This window comes from Poecilia mexicana, unplaced genomic scaffold (assembly GCF_051168715.1).
Source record: "Poecilia mexicana isolate PSO_F unplaced genomic scaffold, ASM5116871v1 scaffold_4, whole genome shotgun sequence".
NCBI classification, from domain to species: Eukaryota; Metazoa; Chordata; class Actinopteri; order Cyprinodontiformes; family Poeciliidae; genus Poecilia; species Poecilia mexicana.
Window position 1 is genome coordinate 14,837,302 of NW_028263373.1, and position 23,816 is coordinate 14,861,117.

Genomic DNA, 23,816 nt, shown 5'->3' on the forward strand with positions numbered 1-23,816 from the left:
TACACATGTATTAGAGTGCCGCCTGCGAGTGAAAGGGGGAGGCGATGGCTGACAGCTGTACCCGAAACACGTAATTAGTAAGTCACGTCACACAACGCTTTATAGAAACGTAGTGAAATATACAGCACAGATATTTACTGTAAAAATATGTTGTACTCGAGTAAAAGTCGAAAGTATGCACGATTAAATCTACAAGTAAAGTACAGATACATGAAAAATGTACTAGTAACGAAGTACATCTACTACGTTTCATCCCACCACTGAATGTAGACAACAATTTTGGCATTAATACAGAAACGTTAAGAACAGTAACCCAACCAGACTATGGGTTGCATTATACTCAGCAGACAGCAGGTGGGGCCATCTTCTCTGAACGACATAGAAACACCAGAAGAAGAAGAGACAGCGTGACGTCAAACATCTGCGCAGAGACACTCACACGTGTTGTTTTTATGAGTTTGGGACAGTTGTGACTTTTCAGCACCGTAGTCCAGAATTAACAAACCAGGATAAAGATGGGGAAGAAGCTAAAAGTAGGAAAGACGAGGAAAGATAAATTCTACCACCTGGCGAAAGAAACAGGTACCGTAATATTAGTAGAAAAAACCAGAGGCAGAGGGCTCATTGGTCGGTGTTAGCATTAGCTCTTGGTTAAGCTTTAGATTTTAGGAGATTTTATTGTTACATAAGGTTTGTTTTTTGTTGTCTTCAGGTTATCGGTCTCGGTCTTCCTTCAAACTCATCCAGTTGAACCGTAAGTTCCAGTTTCTGCAGAAAGCGAGGGCTCTGGTGGATTTGTGCGCTGCTCCTGGAGGATGGTGAGCAGCCTGACTACTTTTATCTCTAACATTACAATATCTTCAGACAGAGTGTGCAACATGACTGAGCTGTCTGAATAAAGGAAAGATAGTTATCTGCATTTAACTAACCAGAACGATCCCTGGCGTCGCAAAGATTTTGTGATTTAAGAGAGCAAAGTACACAATTTAGGCATTTGAGTAGAATTTCTCTAGAGTTGAGTGTCAAAACAAATCATTTAAAAAAATAATCACAGGACATTTCAATGATATTAAGATCATGTATGTAAAATGTAAGCTTGAAATGAAGACTGTTGGACATTTGTACAGAAACCTTTCAAATAATGCCATAAATTTGCATTTGATAAAAATAAAGAATGCTGAATAATCTAATTATGATTGGAAATGTCCTTTCCAGGTTGCAGGTAGCATCAAAGTTTATGCCTGTTTCAAGTCTCATCATTGGTGAGTATAGTGTTGAAACACAGGTATTGAATTAAATTATCTGCGTGCTTGGTATGCCAACTAAAATTGTCTGTGTTCCTGTCAGGTGTCGATTTGGTCCCCATTAAGCCCATTCCCAACGTGGTGACGCTGCAAGAAGACATCACGACTGAGAAATGCAGACAGGTGTGAATGCCGCTCAATTCTTTTTCTACCAAACAAGGAGTTCACTTTAAAACCGTCCCACAGTGTTAGAGAGTGGAGTTTGTTTGCCTGAGATGTTTTCCACTTTCCAATCAGGCTCTCCGTAAGGAGCTTCAAACTTGGAAAGCAGATGTGGTGTTAAACGACGGAGCCCCAAATGTGGGAACCAACTGGCAGCACGATGCCTTTTCCCAGGGTAAAATAAACAAAAACATTGATTAAATTGTTCATTTCTGCTTTTGAAGTAGATTTAAAAAATCTCTCCTTTTCCTCCTCAGCTCACCTGACCCTTATGGCTCTGAAGCTGGCCTGTGAGTTTCTGACCAAAGGTGGCACTTTCATCACAAAGGTTTTCCGCTCCAAAGACTATCAGCCGCTGCTGTGGATCTTCCAGCAGTTCTTCAAGAAGGTGCAGGCCACTAAGCCTCAAGCATCCAGAAACGAGTCGGCAGAAATCTTTGTCGTTTGTCAAGGTAGGTGACAGCTAGAGATGTGACTGAAACGTGTGTTCTGATTTTAATATATTTAGTCATTTGAAAGGTTAGGACAGACCATGACAACCTTTTCAGGCATTCTGATGTAGTCTATAAATGGAGGAAATAAAAAAAAAAACACCAGTCGATGGTTATCAGAAACATCTCGGAGGTTTTTTTCAGTTAAGAAGGGAAACATTAATTATAAACGGTGTCCAGTGTTTTTCTCAGTTAAAAAACAATTTTTTTTGTTGATATCAGCAAAGTTAATTTTTGGTGCTTACCTGTAATTAAATTTCTTTTTACCCTGAGATAAAAAAAAAAAAAAAACAGTTTAAACATTGACATGCTAACATTAAATAATTTAAAATTCAAGGTGTCCTATTTTTCTATTTTTTTTTGGATAACTGTGTATGTAATAGCATTTCTGCATATCTAAAACAAGCTCTTGTTGTGTTGAATAGGTTACGTCGCCCCAGACAAAATCGACAGTAAATTCTTTGACCCCAAGCACGCCTTCAAAGAGGTGGAGGTGCAGGTCAAAACTGTGAAGGAGCTCGTCGCTGTCAAGAAGCCGAAGGCAAGCACAATTCACCTCTTTATATCAGCTTCATGCGTCTAAATATGTACATGGTACAGTAAAAAATATATCCTGATCTTGATGACATGTTGCATTAGAAATATACTGGGAAGCAAAGATTCCAGATATTTGACCTGCCATTGACCAAGCAGCTGTGTGCGTTGTAGGCGGAGGGATACACCGATGGTGATTTGACGCTGTACCACAGTTTTACAGTGACGGCTTTTCTAAAGGCTGAAAACCCTGTCGACTTTCTGGCAAAAGCCAGCGAGGTAAGATTGTTGCTATTAACTTCAACCTTTAAACAAACCTGTTCCTTTTTTTTTATTATTCTTCTGTAGAAGAGTCATTTTAAACAAACATAGTTGAAATTTACTCATTGTTTGGCATGTTGCTTTTTTTTTTTTAATGAAATATCAAAACAGTTTTAAAAAGTTTGGTAAATGATCAATTACTAATTAGTTCCCTTTCTGGTTAAAGGTAGGAGCATGCTATGTTTCCAGACATTTTTACTTTTCTAGTTTGCAAAACAATAGATACATACAATTTAAGTTAGTCGATATTTAAAACTAATAAATTCTTATCTTTGATTTGCAACATTATAGTCTAAAGTTAAGATTATTCAGGTGCCCAAAAGACACTAAAAAGATAATAGCACGCCTGTCAGTGCCTTTTGATTTCATGTCAGGGTTTTAAACAGCTGCTTGTTAAACAAGTTTTGTTTGGATCCTGAAGTTTTAAACCCAGGTTGTTGTTGTTTTTTAATATGTAGATTTTTACTATCATATTGAAGATATTTATTTGGTGTCAAATCATCATGTCCAGATTTAACAAACCTTAAGTGTTTTAAATTATAAAACCAAGCTGCTCTATGTGACTCCACATGGTAAAGAAGTTTTCAAACAGCCTTTATGACCCTGTAAATCAAGTTAATTGTTCAGACATCTCTAGTGTCCAGAATCTTAAGAGTTATCAGGAAAAACTAGAACGCTCTTATTAATCTCTGCTATAGCATGAAATATCTATTTTAACTCTTTCTTCCGTTCTTTCAGATCAAATTTGACAATCCGCTCTTGGAATCTCACTCGGCCACCACCAATGAAATAAAGGAGTGCTGTCAGGACATCAAAGTCCTGGGGCGCAAAGAACTCCGGTGGGTCATTTTAGCTGGTCTTTTTTTCAGTGATTTTCATTCAACTATTGAAGTTAAAATTAAGATTAACACCTTTTAGTTCTTTCCATATATATATAAAATAAACTTTAGAATAAATTTACCAGAAGAACATGAGTTTTTACTGTTAAAGAATGGGACCAAAGTAAAACACCTAAGGATCTAAAATAACTCAGACCAAGACACAGCCAAGTTTCATCACATTAATATCAGCTAGCTACACATGCATACTTCTTCTATTAAAATACATAATGACATAATGCAGCTTAATTTTGCTCTGCTTTCGCATTAAAACATTTGATTTCAAGATGTCATTAGTGTAAGTTTACATTGGTGTTGATTTTTCCTCCTCTGCTTTCATAAAGTTTGTTGCTGAGTTGGAGAGCAAAACTGAGAAGATATCTAGCAAAGAAACTGAAGGAAGAGGCCAAGCAACTTGACCAGGAGATCAGGTAAACACATTTACACAAAGTGAAGTTTCAATGAAACGTCACAGGGATATATAAACACTCTGCCTTGTTTGTAGTTTAAGTTCAGATGAGGAGGGCATCAACTCAGAAGATGAATCTGATGTAAAGAAGAAGAAGAAGGAAAAAGTGGATGAGAACAAGGAAAAAGAGGATGATGAGGAGGAAGATGAAATGGAGAGAAAACTGGCTGACCTAAAAGCTCAGGAAGTGGCTGAGCTCAAACGGTTAGTTTTTACGTTTCAGGTGCAGCTTAACCTCAGTTTATTTTGCTTTATTTTTATGATGTGTGTATTTACCTTGAGCTTTGGTGCTTCATCAGGAAGAAGAGGAAGCTGCTGAAGGAGAAGAGGAAGCAGAGGGAGAGAGTGGAGCTGAAGATGGACCTGCCGGGTGTCTCCATCGCCGGCACCACCGACTCATCCTTGTTTTCCTTATCCTCTCTCAAGAAGCAGCAGGTTATGATCAAACATAATTAAGAACACTAATGAGCCTCTATCACTGTCAGCTCTTGTTCTCATTTCCACATTGAAGACGACATTGGTCATGTTCTTTATAGATGAATTAAAACCTTCTTTGATATTCTTCCTTTAGGTGCTGACGGATATCTCCAAAGGGGACATGGAGGCTGCGGGTGATCTGGGAGACGGAGACGATGACATCCACCTTTCAGACCAGGACGAAGATGTGGATGAGATTTCCCTGGCATCTGATTTGGATGAAGAAGATTTAGAAGAAGTGGAACAGAAACAAAAAGAGCTGGAAAAGAAAGCGCCGAAGAAGTAAGTGATGGTTTTATCATTCAAGAAGATCTTACAGTGATCCCTCGGCTTTAACGGAGAAGCAACCAGAAACAAAGAAATGTCATATTTTCAGCTTCGATTTAGATTAATAAACAAGTAAAGTTACTTATTCTGCAAGAAAAACACTGAATGCAACAAAGTCTAATAAATTATTAGCCTAAAAGTATAAAGGAAATGGATGTTTAAGCTCCTCACTCTTTGATTTCTAGAAAACCTCCCATCTTGTTGTGTAAATCAGTTTTGTCTTAACAATTTTTTTGTGTTAACAGCCTTCAATAGAAATACCTCAAAGAAAAATCTGATTATGGTTGTTTAAAACAGAAAAGCAATTACTCCTGATGGTGCTGAGACAAACATTTAATTCTTTTTTTTATTATTTAGATTAATACAAAGTATTATGGAAAAATATGGAATACATACATATTAGAGTTTTCAAGCGTTTTAGTATGCAACACGAGCACTTAAAACTACAATAAACCACAGTGAAATGTGTAGGCAACTGTGACATTTGTTCTGAATTATATTTTCCTATTCTTAGTATTTATATCCCCAAAATGTTGTTTTATTTTATTTATTTATTTTTTGGAATCCATACTTAATTAGTAAACACGTGAAAGTAAATCTTGATGAAATCTTCACGATATGTTGTACGGCCCTAATTTCTTTTTCTGCCATGTCTGAGACATGGTTTTAAAACATAGTTCAGTTTAGGGCTGTTGTAAACGAATATTTTAGTAATCGAGTAATCTATCGATTATTCTTACGATTAATCGAGTAATCGGATAAAAAAAAAAATAAAATGAAATATTGGTAAATTTGGCATAATACCGGTGTTACTATCAGATATCACTATCCGTCCAATTTTTCATATTTGAGCATCCCTAACAGTTGCTTTTTTGTAGTTTAGAAAACTAACCTGTAACAATAATAGCTCACTTTCTAAGTTAACCAGAAGAAAAGTTATAGAAAAATCTGAAATTATATTGAATGTAATAACAAAGAGGCAGGCTCACAAATATGCTTATAAAAAATGTCTACAATCCAGCTTTTAGTTTATGTATTCATCTTCAGTGAGTTTAATAGATTAATTAAACTCACCTTGCCACCTAACCTGTCACGCTTTGGGTTTGAAAATACGGGAAATGCCGCCTGGAGTGGGAGGAGAGGGCGAATGAACGAACGTAAGATGGGGTGGAGGGGAGGAAATAGACCAGCGGACTGACGAACCGTTAGACCGGGGGACGAACACGGGGGAAGCAATACGGGATATTTACGACACCTTCACTGGTCACACTCAGAAACTCATCTACCAGCCATGTACGATGCGCTCCGCCACCCGTTTCTTCAGACCGGGAAATGAAATTTATTGTGCGGTTCGTCGGTAAAGCTACATTTACACGGTAAGCATCAGCTACTCAGCCGCCCGCCCTGTTCAGTCTATCCGCTCACCTCAGCGCTCTTCCCGCCGTTCGCTTTCAACCAGCAGCCCCGGAGGAGAAATGCTGCCGTACTCCAGGAATTCCCCCAGTCATTTTAAGGATGCTTATTGGTTCCCCAAAAACGATAAAAAGTCGGGCATTATCATCAATCAATAAAATCCCCACGGGCCAATCTTGAAGATTGGACTTTATGCCGCTGAGACTTAGCTTTTGTCAACAACTCAGAGGCGGAAGTGAGAGCTCCGAGCAACGCAAATGAAGTCCCGGCCGGAACACGGTGCGCTAACTAATAAAACATAAATTAACGAAGCTTCGAGGCAGGTAAATTTTCCTCGAGGAATTTTAGTAATCGAGGTACTTGAATCATTCGAGGAATCGTTTCAGCCCTAGTTCAGTTTTGACAGAAAATCATCACCGTTCCTATTTTTATTACTCAGAGTGAAGTTCATGGAGGAAGCTGAGGAGGAAGAGGAGCAGGACGGTGGCTTGCTGGTGGAACTGGAAGGAAAAAATGAGAAGTTGGAGCGAGAAACAAACATGTGGTTCAGCAAGGTTAGTCCATGCATGCATTTTTTCCTAATTCAACTTCTGCAAGTATAAGTTGTATTTCACTTCATATCACATTCCTTTAATTGGATGTTTAAATCCATTTCACACTCGGTTGGCATCTCTGTTTTCGTTCCTTCTTCAGGGCATCTTTTCAGAAATTGACCTGGAAGGTGATGCAGAGCATGAACTCAAACAGTCTGAGTGGCTCCAAAGCAAACAGTCAGGTAAACGAACGTCTCTTATCCTTCTTATCTCAGAAAAATGAAAAAGTGTTTGCAGATTTCTTTTGTTTTTGCTTTTTGGTCACATTTCACTATGAAGATAGCTTGAGTTATTTCAGTCTTCAAACTGCCATTACATTTATTTGCTTTACTAACTTTAGCACCTGTATTAACTTTTCAACTCAACTTGACTGCATTGTTTAGTCACCAATATTATCTCTGTAAACTACTCATTCGTGTTCAAAAACCTTTTTAAGTGGTGGAATTGATACAATTTTACTAATAGTGGGTCAAAATTTCTCTATTGATGTAAAAGACTCATTACCAGTAATGGCTAAAAGCAGCTATTATATCTATTTTTTCACACGGGGCCACATTAGTCTGAATTACAGCAGTTTGTGTTTACTATTAAAGTGAAACTGCTGCGACAATATCTGCAGAAAAAACAATTATCAGGTTACTATTTTACAGCTCTGTAAATCTGTTAAATCAGTTTTTTTTTTCGTTTTGTAGGGAAGGGGAGAAAGAGGAAAGCTGAAGAAGAGAGTGAAGATGAAGTAGAAGACAAGGAAGAAAAAGAGGAAGTTACTCCTGCAGAGGTGGAAACTCCAAAACCGTCACAGGAAGCAGCAGAGGAAAGCGACTCGGACGACAGCAGCGATGATGAAAAGTAAAACTTGATTTTCTCTGACTGTGTTGCATTTCCTCCAAAATGCACAGAGTTAATGGAAGGAAATTTTAAGTTTAAATAGTTGAGCACTGCTGCCGCAGCCACAGCGCGCTGATAAGCAAGTCTCACTTGTTTTGTTTCAGTGAGATTACAAAAATGAAGCAAGCCAGGGGATCCGGAGGGGCATCAGGAGGAGCTGAAGATGACAACTTCCAGGTCGTTCCTGTTGAAAGCATCAGTGAGTATTAAAGCCTCCATGAGAACAGAGAAATGTAAGTTTTGTGGGGGAAAGAGCAACATTTTATCAGGCTGGGACACAAGAAGTCAAATGCTGAAACCTTAGCTTTCTGCAGAATTTGTTTAATAGTTGTCGAACTTTGCATTAAAACTGTTTCCTTTGGTTTCCAGGTAAAAAAGCCCGTATCCTGGACGCAGAGGGTCTGGCACTCGGCTGTGAGATCGCTACATCCAAGAAGAGAGCCAGAGATCTGGTAGACCACTCCTTCCACAGGTAAATGTCTGCTTTTGGAAGTCATACTTCATAAATGTGCATACTTCTTCCAGCAGATAACACACAAAACTATTATATTATTATTACTGTTTCTTGATACACTAGGCACAATATGAACCACACTGTTGGGTTGGATGAATTTGCATATTTTGAGTCCGTACAGAGGGGCTGATGGTTTCTGCTTTGCAGGTTTGCCAACTCTGACGAGCCATGGGAAGTACCGGAGTGGTTCCTGGATGATGAACGCAAACACAGGAAACGGCCAGTGCCTGTTACCAAGGAGATGGTGGAGGAATACAAACAGAAATGGAAAGAGATCAATGCCCGGCCAATCAAACGGGTGGCTGAAGCGAAGGCCAGGAAGAAGAGAAGGGTAAGAGAAAAATTCTGTGAAACTTGGTCAGATTGAAGATATACAGGAGGATTGACATCATTGTAATTTAGAGAATGGACAGAGATTAAGTCCAGTTTCTGTTGGATTCCTCTAGATGCTGAAGAAGATGGAGCAAGCCAAGAAGAAGGCCGAGGCTGTCGTCAACACTGCCGACATTTCTGAAAGAGAGAAGATGGCTCAGCTGAAGAGGTTTGTTTTGACAACTGTGAGACTGGAGCTGCAGTCGTTTACTGGTTGATGCTAACTTAAAAAAAAAAAAAAAAACATATATATATATATATATATATATATATATATATATATATATACACACACTAATCAAGTTTCTTTTTCCTCATTCTGTCAGTATCTACAAAAAAGCAGGCGTGAAAAAGGAAAAAAGAGAAGTAACGTACTTGGTAGCCAAAAAAGGAGTTGGGAAGAAGGTGAGTCGGCCTCGTGGAGTGAAGGGACTCTTCAAAGTGGTGGATGGACGCATGAAGAAGGACATGCGGGGGGTGCAGAGAAAAGAACAGCGAGCAAAAGGAGGAAAAGGAAAAGGACGACAGCCTAAGGGTGGTAAAGGGAAGAGAGGAAAATAAATCTGAACTTTCTCCTTCTCTTTTACACATACACATCAAGCTTCTTTGTGATGAACACATGAACTGGAGTTTATTTTTAAATACTGTTTTCAGGTAAATATAACTGAAAGAGTATTTAAGCCAGAACTATGGACCTGTTGTGGTGGTGTTTATGCTGATGTTACTATTACATCTTTTTTAAAGATGCTGTTCCTCCCAGCAGATGAACTGCAGTTCATCCTAACTACAGTAAATGCATTCATAATGTTTTGTAAATATTTACAATTTGACAATAAATCTTTTGCTCAGACTAGTTGGTAAGTGCTTGTTTTTATTTTCACGTTTTGTTTTATATTTGGTTTAGACAGATCTCTAGGTCCGAGGTCTTTAAAAGTTTGGAAAACTCTTGACGTTTGTGATGCTGTGAAAACAACAATCACTAACAGAATTCTTCAGTTTTTACTTTTTTGTCACATTATAATGTTTCATTATAACATTACAATGTTTCAAATCATTGAACAAACTTTAATGCAAGGTAGATAATCAAATTAAATACAAAATACAGTTTTCAAATTATCATTAAACTATTTTTTATTATAAAAGTTGCAGGTAGTCACCACAGGTGGTGATTACATACATTTGTGTTCGATGATATATGATGATGGATATTTATATTCAGCCTCTTGACCGTAATCTTTTGTAATAGTGAAGTGGGTAACAGTCGACATGTTTATCTGCGCATGTACGTAGGTTATTACGGTAGGCGCCAAAAAACATGGCAATGTTTTCTTGTTCTCCGACCAGAAATTATAAGTACTCATTTTATTACATAGTAAGCAAATTATTATTGAGTTATAATATTGCTAATAACATGATTTACTGTGACTACAGGTACATAGGCTACAGTTCTTAATTTAAATTAAATTGAAATTCTTTTTTTTTTAATGAGGAGTCCTAAATTTAGTTTACTTCCTTAGAGGATTATGCTAAACTTTCTTCATAGTTATGATTCGACTTATACAACCTCTGGATCTTGTCTAAATATTTGCATAATTTTATGATGCAATTTATTTAAGCTAATTCTGCTCATATATTATCTATTTGACATTAGCACCACAGGCACAAAGTTGTTTACAACAAACCTGAACAGGAGATACAATGATGTCTTGTACTTTCTATGTGAAACTAGCGCAAAGCTCACTTTTCAGTTATCTGGAGAAAATGAAATGCAGCTGCTTAAATGTTTTTATTTTATTGTATTAATTTGGAAAAATAACAGTAAAATATACTGTAAACAAATATTTGCCTTTTTTTTATCTTATCACTTATTTTGAGCACTTTATATCTTAAAGGGTCACACAAACCAGTGAAGTATTTGGGAGTCTTTATCGTAAATTATGTTGAGCGAGAAGCATTTAAAAGAAGGCGGAGCGCATAGGACTCTATATCGGACAGCTCCTCCTCATAAACTTAGCAGCCCATTTACGTACTACACCGGGCATGTCGACAGCAATACCTTAGTCGCCATTAAATCTCGATATTTCACTGTGAGTTTTTACGGTTCGTCTCTCCTCGCCATATTGCTTGGACACCGCTCTGTTTTTTTCGATAAATAAGTTCGTCGAGCGTGCTTTCACTTTCGGTTGATACTTAGGTTTAGGTTAGAGGTGCTGTGAAGTCCGCCACTTATCATCATCCGTTTTATTTTAGTTTGGCTGAAAGTCTTGTATTGTGAAAACTGGAATTTGGCATTATCAACCAGCTTTTATTGCTGCTGTTGTTCCCAGGCGTGTACAGATGGACGACGAGTGGCTAGACCCTTATGACATGCTCAACTATGATGCAGTTGCCAAAAAAATGCGAAAGACGATAAAGGTTCGTTTATATCTATTTTTTATGCAGACATTTTAATTTAAAAATGAGTCCTAGCGTTCATTTTCTCTGTATTCAGACTGAGCCACACTGGAGATCCACTAGTCAACATGTGGAGGATCTGCAGAGGCAGGTTAGTGCTTCAACAACGGCGCTTGCAGAAACACCGTTTTTAAAAATGCTGAAAATAAATGTAATTGTGATATGAAATATATTGTGGTATACACACACTCACACGCACATCATCAACATTAAAATGTTTGACATCAGAAATGTTTGACGGCTGCATGGTGTGGCAGGTGGTGTAACTTTCCTTGCATCATAAAAGTCCCGGGTTATAATTTTGGCTTGAGGTCTTAGTGCGTGGATAATTAAAATGTTTTTTGCAGTAGTTGCCTTTATTCATCAATCAAATGTGGGACAGCATACTCAGGATATATATCTGGTGCACTTGCTCTAACCTAACACATGGAATTAGCACATTTATTTGAGAAGAATAGTGAATAAACATTAAGAGATAAGGAAACCGGTGAGGAATAACTTGACGAAGCTATGTCCCACCTTTTGACTGTCACATGGAGCACTGCTCAGTCCATCACCTGGAAGCAGAAGAGCAGGGATGTTTTTCCTTAGAAGGGACACGGAAGCTAATAAGAGATGAAAGTGAGATGGGTAAAACAAAAATAAATGATAAATCCTGCTTTCACATTTTTATTTTGCATAAAAAGAAGTGGAAACTGTAAGTGAATTTATGGATTACTAAAAGAACTACACATAAAACATTGTTTAAAATGTATTTGAAGACACCACTTTGAAATCCAACTTTAACTAAAGTTGTTGACATCTGTCTCTTTCATGCCTTAAAGAATAAATGTTCCCCATCTCGTTTACCTGCTATTGCCGCCCTCTTTTTCCAGATCGGGATGCTTGTTTTGAGTCTGTTAGCCATCATCTGTAACCAGAAGAAGTTTTCTGGTCCTCTAATCTTCTGGCCCTTGAAATTCATCAGGGTGCTGATTTTTTACTTCCTTGTCAGTATTCCTTGGAGTTGGTTCTGTCTGTACCAGGTAAACCAGAGCACCTTTGCTTCTCTAGCTTTGTGTTTAGCAGTCATCCAGTGTTCAACCGTCAAATGCTTTCAATGTTTGCTCAGGTTGCCTTCATTGAGCATCAAAACATCATCAGAGAAACAGTAAACCTCAATAAAGAATGTAAAGGAATAGAAGAAATGGATTGGACCGATGGTTTGAAAGGTAGGATAACACTTATGAATGCATAGCAATGCAAACTAATGAAGTTATACTGATTTGTTATCTTCACTTGTTTGAAAGACTATTGAGTGATATAGAGTTTCTATATCTTTGAATCCGTCCTCTCTGTGATTCACCCTGTAAAAGGTAAACCAGGTGGTTCACAGCTGAATTACAGCAAACCCTGAAAATGTTTTTATATTACCGTAAATGTTGTATCTTCCAATTCTTTGGTGGGAGGAGATTTTGTGACATAAGTCAGGTTTGAAAGGAAAACCCGTTTTTGATTACATAGTATTTAAATGTTGTAGATGATGTGATTTAAAGTTGCCTAAGCTCGTTTTTGGTCAGGCTAATTAAACTATTTTCATGCTAATCTGCAGAGTGGTTTAGGTCCACCAGGCCTGTCCATGACGACCCCTGTAAAGATTACTATGCTTTTTTTAGAATCAATCCCCTCCTTCTTGTACGTCCAATCAAGGTGGGTCACATGGTGTATGTGTTTGTGTGTCTGTTCTGTACAAAAACAGTAAAAAAGCAGCAGCTATGACTTTGTCCTGCTAGTTCCCAGTTTTGGAACAGTTCTGTCTCTAATTGGATAGTTCTAATTATTTGTTCTTAACATTATTTTCTGTTTAGGTTGTATCATTTACATTCAGGATTTTAATGAAAGACCCACTAAGACACTTTGGGGAGGGGATAAGTGAGCTTCATCGAGCAATCCTAAACCATCTGCCAGTTACCCTTCAGTTTCTAGTCTTCATGATCATCATGCTCGTCATTTCGGTAATGAGAAGCCAAGGTTTCATGAACCCTGGATATATGATCACTTTACTGACATTTGTGTTTTATTGATACACAGTGGTTCCTGAAAGAAAGTGTAGAGCCTGGCCCGCAGCACTACACCAAGACACCAGTGAATAAGCTGCAAGATCTTCCTGCAGGAGTGAAGGATGGTGATCGGATGTCTGCGTCTGACCAGGGTTGTGACGAAGCTGCTGATAAAAGTCTTGTCGATAACATGGGAAGTAGCATCGCTGCAGAGACATTGGGCTTTGTCGAACCTAAACTTAGAAAAACCGAGAACAAAGAAAATGTTGAGGCGATGGAGAATCCCTCTGTTAGTTCAAGGCTCACAAGCCAGCAGGAGAAACGTGAGAAGTCTGCTGCCGACACTGATGAACCAGCCAGCTTGTGCCCAGTCGACGTGAATCCTTCACAGGCTGATCTGGAGGTGGGTTCTTTTGAAAATCTATAAAACCATGTCAAATAAAACTATGACAGTTGTTTGAATACAACATAGATAATGAATGCCGACCATATTTATATAATACATCATAATAATAGAACATAAATATTATGCACTAATTATATTTACTTATATATTCACGTTGTCTAAAAGAAGAAAACAAGCTTAATAAGGATGTGTTTATTTATGTTTCAAACTTGTTCAAACTTGACGAGCCAATTGCAATAATAATGTGCAGTTGAGAAAATAATTCTCATAAATGATCTTGTTTTCTTTTATAAATTTAACATAAGGTGCTTTTTGTTTTTTTATTATAAATTTGGAGTTGTTTTATTGTAATCAATTATAAAACCATTTCTGCAGGACAAAGAAGACTTCATGGAAGACGACGCGTCCTCCATGCCTCTAAGGCCGTCTTTTAAGCTGCTACCGACTTCTGTTGAGGAGACAAGTCCAAAGTTAGTGGATTAGACTTCAAAGCAAAGTTTGTTGTTCAGAATTTATCTGCATTTAACGGCTTGACTCATATTTGGATTGTAGAATCGTCTTGCGAACAGTAAAATGTCTTCTCTGTGATAAGCTGAACTTAGGCGCAACAAGACACTTTGCTCCTTTATCAGGAATGTTTTATTTTTCTTTAGATACTAAGGGAAATGTTCCCTGATGCACAAGACTTAATATTACCACTGTGATTAATACTAGTTGTATTACATTTGCAAGAAAAGGCTGTTGAAGAAACATGCGAGCAATAAGCGAAAAATGTTTAAATAAGACAAAATAAATTAATCGTTTAGTATTTTTATTTTTAAAAGAAAATAATGTATTTTTTTGTTATGAACAATTGGTAGCCATTTATTGTAACTGCACAATTCATACATTCAGAAACACCTTTAAGGTAGACAATTAGGACTATATGGAGAGTTAGAAAGTTATAAATGTTACTTTATAAAGATAAAAAAAAATACTTTTTGCTGAGTATTCAAAGAAATGTTAATCAGTGACTCAACTCCATTTCATGTTTTAGTGTTGTTTGTTGGTTCACTGTGATTTTGTTTTCGGTAAGAAGTAGATATTTCTACAATCGGATGGAAATAATTTTCTCGATGTGAAAAATTACTTTGAATGTGTATTTTTGTCTGTATTAAAACAACCAGAATTAATGTGTCTATGTTACCTAGAAGTTTGTTTTGCTGTTCATCATCAGGTAAATTTAAAAAATTGGTGAGGCTTTGCAGCTGTGGTTGACAGATGTTTTATTACAGTGTATGCAGAGCAATTTGGTCTTCTTCTGCTGAAATAGACCTGAAATGGGAGTTTCTGCATTATTGCAGCCCATGTAATACTAACGTGCAATTTTGAGGGTTTTGTTAATTAACTGGAGTTTAATATTTTATGCTTTTACCTCAGCAAAGTGTTGCCATGTATAGAAATTGTGTAAAATAAAAAACTGAATTTCATAATTTGGTTCAAGCTTCTCATTCTTTATTGGAATATATCCTTTTTGAGTGTCACTCTACATCAAACACAATGAGCTCAGTACTTGAGCAGGAGGAGCAATTTTATTGCTCTTCCGTTATTTTTCCTGTTTCTAAACCTTATTGTATATGACTTTTAAGACACCACCTAAAATGTTTCCAACTTAAACTACTTTTAATTATTTGTTTAAATTACGCTGTAGACTTACATGAGGCTTATCTCTTACTTGGACCTGTTCAGTATATAAAAAGGGGAGATGGAGGGATGATCTTAATGGTTTAAATTGAGGTTGAGTTGTTTGGGGCTCTATAAAATATTTACTTTCCAATTCTTCTTTGTGTTACTATTTCTTGAGAAATAATCTAATTCAGTCAAATTCAAGGTTGATGTTTTAAAAATCTAAATCTTTAGTTTCAGATAATGAAAATGAAGATGGAGCTAATCTGATATCGCTAAAAGGCATTTACTTCCTTGTAGTTTTAGATGTACTCTAAGAACCCTAATTGCATAAACTATATAACCAATTCAAAGCCTTTTAATGGTTTGGCTATTGACTGAATATTTTAAAAACACATTTGAGAAGGCAATCAGTGGTTTCTTATTTCCACTTTATTTTGAGAGACATCAGTTTTAAATATTTTTTTTATGACAAACTGCATTTCCCACAATCCCTTAAGCTGCTTCCGGTTTTTTTTAAAGTAGCCGAAACCGGATCTTTCCTGGAAAAAAATATTTCTGAATTACATCTCTCCGTCCAGTTGATGGCGGTAATACACCAAGTTTGTAAACCGCCAGTAAACGCTATAGAAGAAGAAAAAGATCTTTCCTGGATCCTCTGTTACTTCGTGTTGTTGTGCGGTTGGAAGCGTTTATGCGGCGGTAACTTTTACTTTCGGTAACGCAGTAATGTTTTAAATGAAGACATGAACAAAAGTTGGTGTCTCGATAGGCTCTTTGTCGCTGTAGCTGTATCCTCTCGACATAATTGTTTTAGTTCGTCTTGAGGTGGGCTGGAGCTGCTGTTTAGTTGGTCCTCTGTACAAAATGCTGTTCTTACTGCTGCTGTGCTACCTGTCACTGTCTGCTCGGGGTCAGGAAGCAGACGACGACTGGCTGGATCCTTACGACATGCTCAACTACGATTCCAGCACCAAAACGATGAAGAAATCACCCGAGGTTGGTTAATACACAAACTCATTGAGTGGTATGAAAAATATGGTGATGTCTCTGGTTCTGGTGCCGTATTCAGCCTGTGGGTGTGTTACTTCCCAGCCAACAACCTTTACCAACGTGGTCACCAAAAGAAGAGAGTACGTCCAGGACCAGACCCAGGCTGAGCTGACGACCTGTAATCAGCAGAAGGAGGATCTGCAGAGACAAGTTAGTGCTCACCAAAGTTAGAGACTTAAACGTAAAATGTTCACTTTCCTTCAGCCTCACAGCAGCAGACACTAAAGATGGCAGCTATGTATGCTGGATTCAGAAACGTATAAAGAAGCATAATATAAAGACTTACCAAACGAGTTTTCATGTATTTTTTTTGAGAAAATGAATAAAAATAGTAAACCATTTTATTTTGTAAACAGTAACCGTAGCATTGTTGCCTTGCAAGAAGGTCCTGGGATTGAATCCCGATTTTATGTGTAGAGTTGACATTCTTCCTGTGCATGTGTGGGTTCTCTCTGGGTACTCTAGCTTCCTCACACAGTCCAAAAACATTAGTGTTAGTATGAATGTACAGAAAGTCATCTGTATTGTTTTACTTTGCTTTAGATTGAGGACCAGACGAAGGAGATGGCGCGAATGTCACAACAGCCTACCTGCAACCCAGTGTTCAAGCGGTTCCTCAGCAGGCTGTTGAAGGAAATACAAAGAATTGGTGTGGTGGGTCCTGATTTAATACAAGCCATTATAAATCATTATTATGATGTCCGTTATAACTGGATTCACTATGAAGCACAGTAGCTTTTGGTGTTTTTTTTTTTATATGAATGAACCCAAAAAGCTTATTAACACACTAAACAAAACAAAAACAATCAATTTTCTGTCTTTATTTTTTTCAATCTCATCAGCCAACTGACTCGTCGGATGTCTTCTATGATGCCAAAATCAAGCTGTCCAAACAAGCCATGACTGAAATTGAGTCACTTCTGGAGGGCGAGGATCGATGGAGAACGGGAGCTCTGGACAATGCAGTCAGTCAGATTTTGGTGGACTTTAAACAACATGATTATGAGGCTTGGAAGTGGCGTTTTGAAGATTCCTTCGGTGTGGAGCTGGATACAGTATTAAAGGTATTGATTTTCTTTTGCATGTATAGTATCTTTAGTAGGTTACAGGTCAGCTGGCCTTTGTATATCTCGTAAGTAAGTCAAAGGTCAAGCTTGCAGTCAGATTTTTTTTTACCTTTCTTAAACATTAACCAGCAATAAAAGTACATTTCTATACTCTAATTGAGGTTTTAACCAGGTGTAGCGTTAAATAATAATAACTAGACTGACTAAAACCTTCTAAGTGTCTTCTATAAGCTTTAGGTGTTAAGTTATTTATGTTAACTCTCGTTTCTTTTCCCTGTTTTGCAGATCACGATACTTGTTCTCATTATATCAACCATAATATGCTCCCAGCTGTGGTCAGCCGTCTCCTGGTTGGTCCAGTTCAGGAGGATGTTTGCCGTTTCCTTCTTTGTCAGTATAATCTGGAACTGGTTCTATCTGTACCAGGTGAAAACGAGCTCTTCCAGGTGTTTTGCTGTTTCATTTCGCTGCCATGCAGAGCTTAGAAATAATGTGCTTTTCTTGCTTAATCAGACTGCTTTCGCTAAGCACCAGAACGACATAGTACAGATGGAAAACTTTAATGAAAAATGCACCGGAGTGAAGAAAATTAACTGGAGGGATAATCTAAAAGGTAAGCCGTCGAGCATAATCACACATATTCGATGAAAGCCGAATCAGTTGGTTCAACTTAATATTTGCAAAATTCAGTAAAAGAAATGCACTTTTAACTGTTGCATGAATTATTATATTATTACTCTCCAGAGTGGTTCAGAACCACCTGGACTCTGCAAGATGACCCCTGCAAAAAATACTATGAAGTCCTCATGGTTAACCCCCTCCTGCTGGTGCCTCCAACCAAGGTAGGCATTCATGTTGATGAATGTGTTAATGTTTGTTGAGGGGGTAAACGGACCTGTTATAACGCTTGAAGCATCTGCCTAGTATTATGTAAAAGCTCAATCATGCTGCCAGGTTATTCACATTAGCATAATCATGACACGAAAACTAGGACCTGTGCAGCAGGTCTTTACATGAATCGTGCTGTTGAAACGTATTCCTTCCCTGACAGATTTCTTTCTTTTTTTGCCTCACTTAAATGTTTGAGATCACCTAAAAAGCTTAATACCAGACAAGTAAAAAATAGCATTCAATAAAAGTAGATGGCAAAAACATGCAATAATGTTGGTGAATGTTGTTGTGTTCAATACTTAGCTAAATCGTGTTTTCGTATTCCTGCTTTGAGTTAACTGCAGACATAGATGTCTGACTTTGAACATTTTATCCAGCTACTAACTGAAAGTTATTTTCATGTTAAAATGTTTTTTCTGTTGTTGTTTTACTTGTTGTTAAACATCAACTTTCACTTGCGTTATTATAATGTTTAATCCTTAAATACTTTATTTTTTTAGGCTATTTCAGTCACCATCACAACCTTCATCACAGAGCCTCTGAAGCATTTTGGGCAGGGAATCAGCGAGTTCCTCAGGGAACTCCTCAAAGATCTCCCGGTTACGCTGCAGATCCCAGTCCTCATCACTATTGTGCTTTCTATTTTGGTAAGCACACGTCATCACACTTAGTAATAAATTAAGGTGAAAGGTAAAGGCGATGGATCTTTTGACAGGTATGTTTGACTCTCACCCAGGTGGTCATGTATGGAAGTGTGCACGCAGCCTTTCAGCATGGCATCATGGCGCCTTTTCGCCGCCCTCGCAGGGATCCACCTCCTGCAGAGCTGGAGCATAACCAGCGTCCTCCTCCCAGGATTGAGAACCGTGACTACCTGGCTGGAGGAGACGCACCTGCTCACGCACCTCCACTTGCAATTGCTCAACAGCACAGCTCACGGCAGCAAGGCGATAATGCGAGTTTGGACAGGAACCACATTCACCGCAGACGACCCAACAGGGTCAAGGAGGAAAAAGCACCAATCGGTGTGGAGACTCTAAAAGCTGCAGACCCTCGGTTCAGCGAGGATGAACTAGATGGTGAGCAGCATGAGGAAAGGCTTGAAGTGGAGAACGCTTCTGCTAACTCAGGGTCTGAAGACCAGCAGGAGGCCCCGGAGGAGGTAGAAAAAGAAAATGCTGCTGCTCAAAAGGACCAACCAAAAAACCAACAAAATGAATCAAATTCATCACAAGCAAAGAAGAAACAGATACAAACAAAGCAGACAGGTTCTAAAGATGAACCCAGAAAAGACGTTGCAGTAAAGCCACCCCAGCCAGCAGACATACAGCCTTCACAGACTGATGTTCAGGTGAGTTGTTTTTAATTTGCATCAAACTAGTTCAGATTAGAAGATTTATCATAGTTTTTAAGTGTCCTTTCAATTGTGAATGTGGTTTCACTGCTGCAGTGCCATGAATGCACAAACAGGAGGCTGAATAATAATAATAATAACTGCAACATAAACTGGTAAAGACCTGGGTTTTTGGGAGTTTTTTGTTGCTTTAAAATCTGTGTTTAATGTCACTGGTGTAGTCATTTTTTCAGTGTGTTGAAATACTGAAATATATTTACTAACAAAAACAATATTGATAAATATAGGTTACCAGCCATAACAGCAATATTAATATTTCATAGAAAATCTTGGTGCTGCTACATAAATGTATGATCAACGATCAAACTACTTTTAAAGGACTCTAAATTACAAATAAGTGGCTTTTTTGTGTATATGTCAACACAGCAATTGCACTAATGTGATCTGACATCCAGGGTTTCCCCCATGTACTATAAGTCTGGCGGGCCACCAGGCTTTACTTGTGCCCCCACCAGGCTAAGCTTTGCTTATTTATTTAAGTCTTTTTAAAATGTTTGCATTTTTTAAGACTTTATAGTTGGTGTTCAGATATTAATCTAACAGTCTTTCAATAACACATGATCATCAAGTGATATTTTCAAATTTCCTGTCAACTTGAAACATCTTTTAACTCAAAACAACAACCAGCCACTGGATGAATAACTGCCCCAACCACCAGGCTTAGCAAGTTTTCTGGGGGAAACCTATCAGGTGTTTGCTGAAAGCTCCTTCATTATCTTCTACATGTGCTTCTTATCTGGCATATTGCATCTGGGGGGAAGATGCTGGTTCATAGTGATGTTTGTTTTTAGTTTTTTCAGAAAGGCCTCTTGGTTTGTTTCAATATTGCAGTGCTGTTGTTCCACCACATGAGGTCATCAGAGATGTAAACTTTTAGAGGCTTATTCACTCTTCCTTCTGAAAGTGTGCTGCTGGTAAACAGATCTTTAACCCCAGTCGTCCGATATCATCTTGTGTATTTTATCCTCACTGAGCATCATAAGCTCTTCTGTACCTCATCCAAAAGCTGAGCAGTCGACACAGTCAAATGGTTGCATGAAATTTGTATTTCCACACAACTTTCATGCAACAGCGCAGACCACCTTGGTGACACCCCTCCATCTTCAGTATATGTCATGCTCCGACCCGCTTGACTTCCCCCTCCCTCTCTGCATCTGCCGTTTTGCTTTCACAAACTAGACACAAAGAAAGTGCCACATCTATTTTCAGACAGCTGCATCCCTTGACAACAGCATTGCATTTTCCATCCATGAGTTTTACCCAAATGACAGTCTTTGTAGTTGTTCATTGAAAAATTGCACATATAACTATAATTCCTTGCTGTGTCAGATCAATGCTCCTCAAAAGAATTAAAACAGATAGTGGAAGTGGACAAGTTGAAGCAAATATTAACATTGCTGTCCAAGCGCATTTCTGCATAAAACGTGGCCACAAACCTTTGACCAATCACACAACGCATCACACAGAGCTCTGAGCGAAATAGTTTAACCCAGGCCTGACGTTGCGTCATGCCTCGGTGCGAACAAAACGGTGAGATGTGGCTACATCAATCAGAGCCAATTTCAACATTTTGGATGAATCATGGGAGAACCTGTTGTTGTCTGCACCAGCCCTGTAGCTTTTTGAGTTTCTCCCTTTGGCTGTTTTATGGGAATGATGGATTAATGTAAACTACTATAGTATCACAAACAAATTTAATGACTACGTGAATCAAAGTTAATATGGTAACAGCATAAACCGCAGTGGACTGAGCACACACCCTTGAGGCATCCCAGCATTGGGGATGATGGAGTTAGAGATGCGTTTTCCAAAGACAAGTGGTGGCGTTTATTCGGAGCAGAAAAGGTGTCTCCATTAGGCCAACGCATACACAAGCTGCGTGTAAAACTTAAATGTCAATCTTGTCCCTACAGGATCCAGGAGCCTCAGGAGAAGAACAGACCCACTCGATATCACAGACGGGAATAGAGACGGTTGGAGTTCCTGTTCAAGAGACAAATCCAGCGGCAGCAGAGTAAATACTGCTGATCAAAACAGCAAGTTTTATACCATCAGTGACTGGTGCTATTTGGTCTTAGAGCAAATGGCTTATAAATGTTGGACTGTGGCTATTTATTCAACTGTACAGTTCATTTTCTGCTTTGTGCTCACATTTGTTGAATGGCTGCTTGTTTCTTTGTACGGTTTTACTTTGTCTTTTAAGGTAAAAAGAGCAGAGCATTGAGTTACACCGCAGCCTTTCTTCAACAGCATCAGGATGATGGGAATTTCAGAGCTGTGCTGTTGTTTTACAGGTGGATAATAATGATGCTACTAAAGTTTAATTAAGAGTAATATCAGATTTTTATTTTTAATTGAACTTCCAAATAAATGTTTTTTTAATTAATGAATCCAGCCTTTATGGAAATAAAGTTCATATTGTTTGGATGTATATTGTGTTTGAAGGTTCAAATGGTGGCATTGTACTAAGTATCAAGCTGAATATTTTGAAAGAATAAATGTTTGCATTAGAATGATTAAGAAAAACTAGGTGGAGGGAAATGAAAGGTGAGTTTTATTTAAAAAAATCAGCACATAAAAGACTAAAATGCTTTTAAAAAAACCTAAGTGGTGGAAAATGGATGAATAAAACTCAACAGTTTACAAACATTAAATCATTTTCCACAGTCTATTTATAATTGAACAAATGTAATCGTTGAGAGCAATATAGAAAATGTTATTGAATCTGAGATTTTGGCTGTATTCAAACAGATGCAAATTATTGTTCACTTTCATAGTTGATCAGAGTTTCGCATTGTTTTCCATTTTGGGCGCAACCTTTCGCAAATATATGAGCCTCCTTGAGGTTGGTTTTCCACAATTATGGTTGAATTTAAAGTGAAACTTTTAAGATATTTAAAAAAAAAATCTATATTTCTATGCAATCTAAACCTAATTTTTTTTTTTGTTGGAAAATAATCCAAACGTTCACTTTATCAAAACACATGACTATATTTTTAATAAGCCAGGGACCTTTTGAAGGGAGTTTGACGTCCTGATACCGGCTATAATTTAATATTCAAGTTGCACTTTCATACTGTGACAGACAGTAATCCAATGTTGAAAAGAGGAATTCATCAACATGTTCTACACAGGAGTTAAAACAAGTATTTGAGGTATTGCACAGTATGTCCAATTTTAGAAATGCAGGCCCTGAACAAGCAAGAAATACAAGTTTATGTTACCGTCATTCACCCTGCTGGTATGTGCCATTACCAAAACAATATTAGGTTTACATCCTTTCATTTCTACAAATGCTTAAGGTTTCCATTTCCTGAGAAAGGTTCTAAGTTTTGTTTCCTTTCTCTTTCTGAACCCTATTTGTGTTAGTGAAATCAAAACCATGGCTCGAAAACCATGGCTTAGGTGTGAATAACATTTTTCCTCTGTGACACCAGAAAATGGTTACTGTCGGTCAGGCCCATGTGTGGTTCTTTTAACAGTCCTTAGGACTTGCAAAAATGGCGTAGAAATTATCTGGAGTGCAGTGGGGTTGGTGCAAATAGCAATTTCTATGAGAAAATGAATGTTGCAAATATTGGTTTTGTGTGCCTTTAGATACTCTTTTAGATAAGAGTTTCATGTGGCCACTGAGTCATTGTTGAAGACTACTTACAGTAGCGAAGCACCACAAATTATTGACATTATCGTGTGTTTTTTTTAATAGATATGTAAATCTATTTAAATCGTTATGTAGAGCACAAAGATTTCAGCAGAGCGGGAAAATATTACAATCACCATAGTTTAGCCTACGGGTGCCCATGTCCAGTCTTCAAGGGCCACTGTCCAGCAACATTTTGATGTATTTCTGCTCCATCACTCTTTAACAAGCTGAATTTCCTTATTAACATGTTTTGATTCAGGTGAGTTGAAGAGAAGTTGCATCTAAAAGTAGTAGGATGGTAGTGAAATGGATTTAGGCACCATTGGTTTAGCGCAAAAGTGACATACATATGGGCTTGTTTTGGGGCATCATTGTGAGTCTGGATGTTTCTTATTTTGCCAGTAACGCACAGTTGTAATAAGAAATTATTTCAAACATCTT

General features: G+C 37.8%; 3 protein-coding genes across 4 annotated transcripts; all 3 read left to right on the top strand.

Annotated features, from left to right (window-relative positions):
- Positions 1–385: 385 nt before the first annotated feature.
- Positions 386–9,593, top strand: ftsj3 (FtsJ RNA 2'-O-methyltransferase 3). The gene is made up of 21 exons (XM_015007308.2): positions 386–582; positions 713–818; positions 1,216–1,262; positions 1,348–1,427; positions 1,542–1,641; positions 1,724–1,918; positions 2,383–2,498; positions 2,666–2,770; positions 3,551–3,651; positions 4,035–4,121; positions 4,196–4,363; positions 4,459–4,594; positions 4,731–4,918; positions 6,816–6,930; positions 7,070–7,151; positions 7,662–7,818; positions 7,962–8,056; positions 8,227–8,329; positions 8,519–8,702; positions 8,818–8,912; positions 9,070–9,593. Exons 1-21 carry the CDS (start codon positions 516–518, stop codon positions 9,302–9,304), a joined length of 2,562 nt encoding a protein of 853 aa, XP_014862794.2. The 5' UTR covers positions 386–515; the 3' UTR covers positions 9,305–9,593.
- Positions 9,594–10,693: 1,100 nt separating this feature from the next.
- Positions 10,694–15,114, top strand: LOC106929989 (chloride channel CLIC-like protein 1). Of its 2 annotated transcripts, XM_015007268.2 has the most exons (9): positions 10,694–10,830; positions 11,071–11,158; positions 11,235–11,288; positions 12,073–12,222; positions 12,309–12,408; positions 12,789–12,886; positions 13,045–13,191; positions 13,268–13,639; positions 14,018–15,114. In XM_015007268.2, the coding sequence occupies exons 2-9, from the start codon at positions 11,081–11,083 to the stop codon at positions 14,123–14,125; spliced, it is 1,107 nt and encodes a 368-aa protein (XP_014862754.2). In that variant the 5' UTR covers positions 10,694–10,830; positions 11,071–11,080; the 3' UTR covers positions 14,126–15,114. The 2 variants fall into 2 exon arrangements, with proteins under 2 accessions (XP_014862754.2, XP_014862755.2); XM_015007269.2 differs by lacking the exon at positions 10,694–10,830 and having other exon boundaries at positions 10,845–11,158.
- An 813-nt stretch (positions 15,115–15,927) lies between these two features.
- LOC106930014 (chloride channel CLIC-like protein 1) lies at positions 15,928–21,885 on the top strand. Its single transcript, XM_015007309.2, has 10 exons — positions 15,928–16,306; positions 16,403–16,510; positions 16,904–17,014; positions 17,203–17,424; positions 17,713–17,853; positions 17,941–18,040; positions 18,172–18,269; positions 18,819–18,965; positions 19,055–19,669; positions 21,646–21,885. The coding sequence occupies exons 1-10, from the start codon at positions 16,175–16,177 to the stop codon at positions 21,748–21,750; spliced, it is 1,779 nt and encodes a 592-aa protein (XP_014862795.2). The 5' UTR covers positions 15,928–16,174; the 3' UTR covers positions 21,751–21,885.
- Positions 21,886–23,816: the final 1,931 nt, after the last annotated feature.

Bases quoted from the DNA above. Each gene is read 5' to 3' on its own strand.
- LOC106930014 (XM_015007309.2), top strand. From the start codon at position 16,175: ATGCTGTTCTTACTGCTGCTGTGCTACCTGTCACTGTCTGCTCGGGGT. The intron at 17,854-17,940 runs GTGAAAACGAGC...TTGCTTAATCAG, and splicing joins ACTGGTTCTATCTGTACCAG to ACTGCTTTCGCTAAGCACCA. The intron at 18,966-19,054 runs GTAAGCACACGT...ACTCTCACCCAG, and splicing joins CTATTGTGCTTTCTATTTTG to GTGGTCATGTATGGAAGTGT.
- ftsj3 (XM_015007308.2), top strand. From the start codon at position 516: ATGGGGAAGAAGCTAAAAGTAGGAAAGACGAGGAAAGATAAATTCTAC. The intron at 1,428-1,541 runs GTGTGAATGCCG...CTTTCCAATCAG, and splicing joins CGACTGAGAAATGCAGACAG to GCTCTCCGTAAGGAGCTTCA. The intron at 8,057-8,226 runs GTGAGTATTAAA...TTTGGTTTCCAG, and splicing joins CGTTCCTGTTGAAAGCATCA to GTAAAAAAGCCCGTATCCTG.
- LOC106929989 (XM_015007268.2), top strand. From the start codon at position 11,081: ATGGACGACGAGTGGCTAGACCCTTATGACATGCTCAACTATGATGCA. The intron at 11,289-12,072 runs GTTAGTGCTTCA...CTCTTTTTCCAG, and splicing joins TGGAGGATCTGCAGAGGCAG to ATCGGGATGCTTGTTTTGAG. The intron at 13,640-14,017 runs GTGGGTTCTTTT...CCATTTCTGCAG, and splicing joins CTTCACAGGCTGATCTGGAG to GACAAAGAAGACTTCATGGA.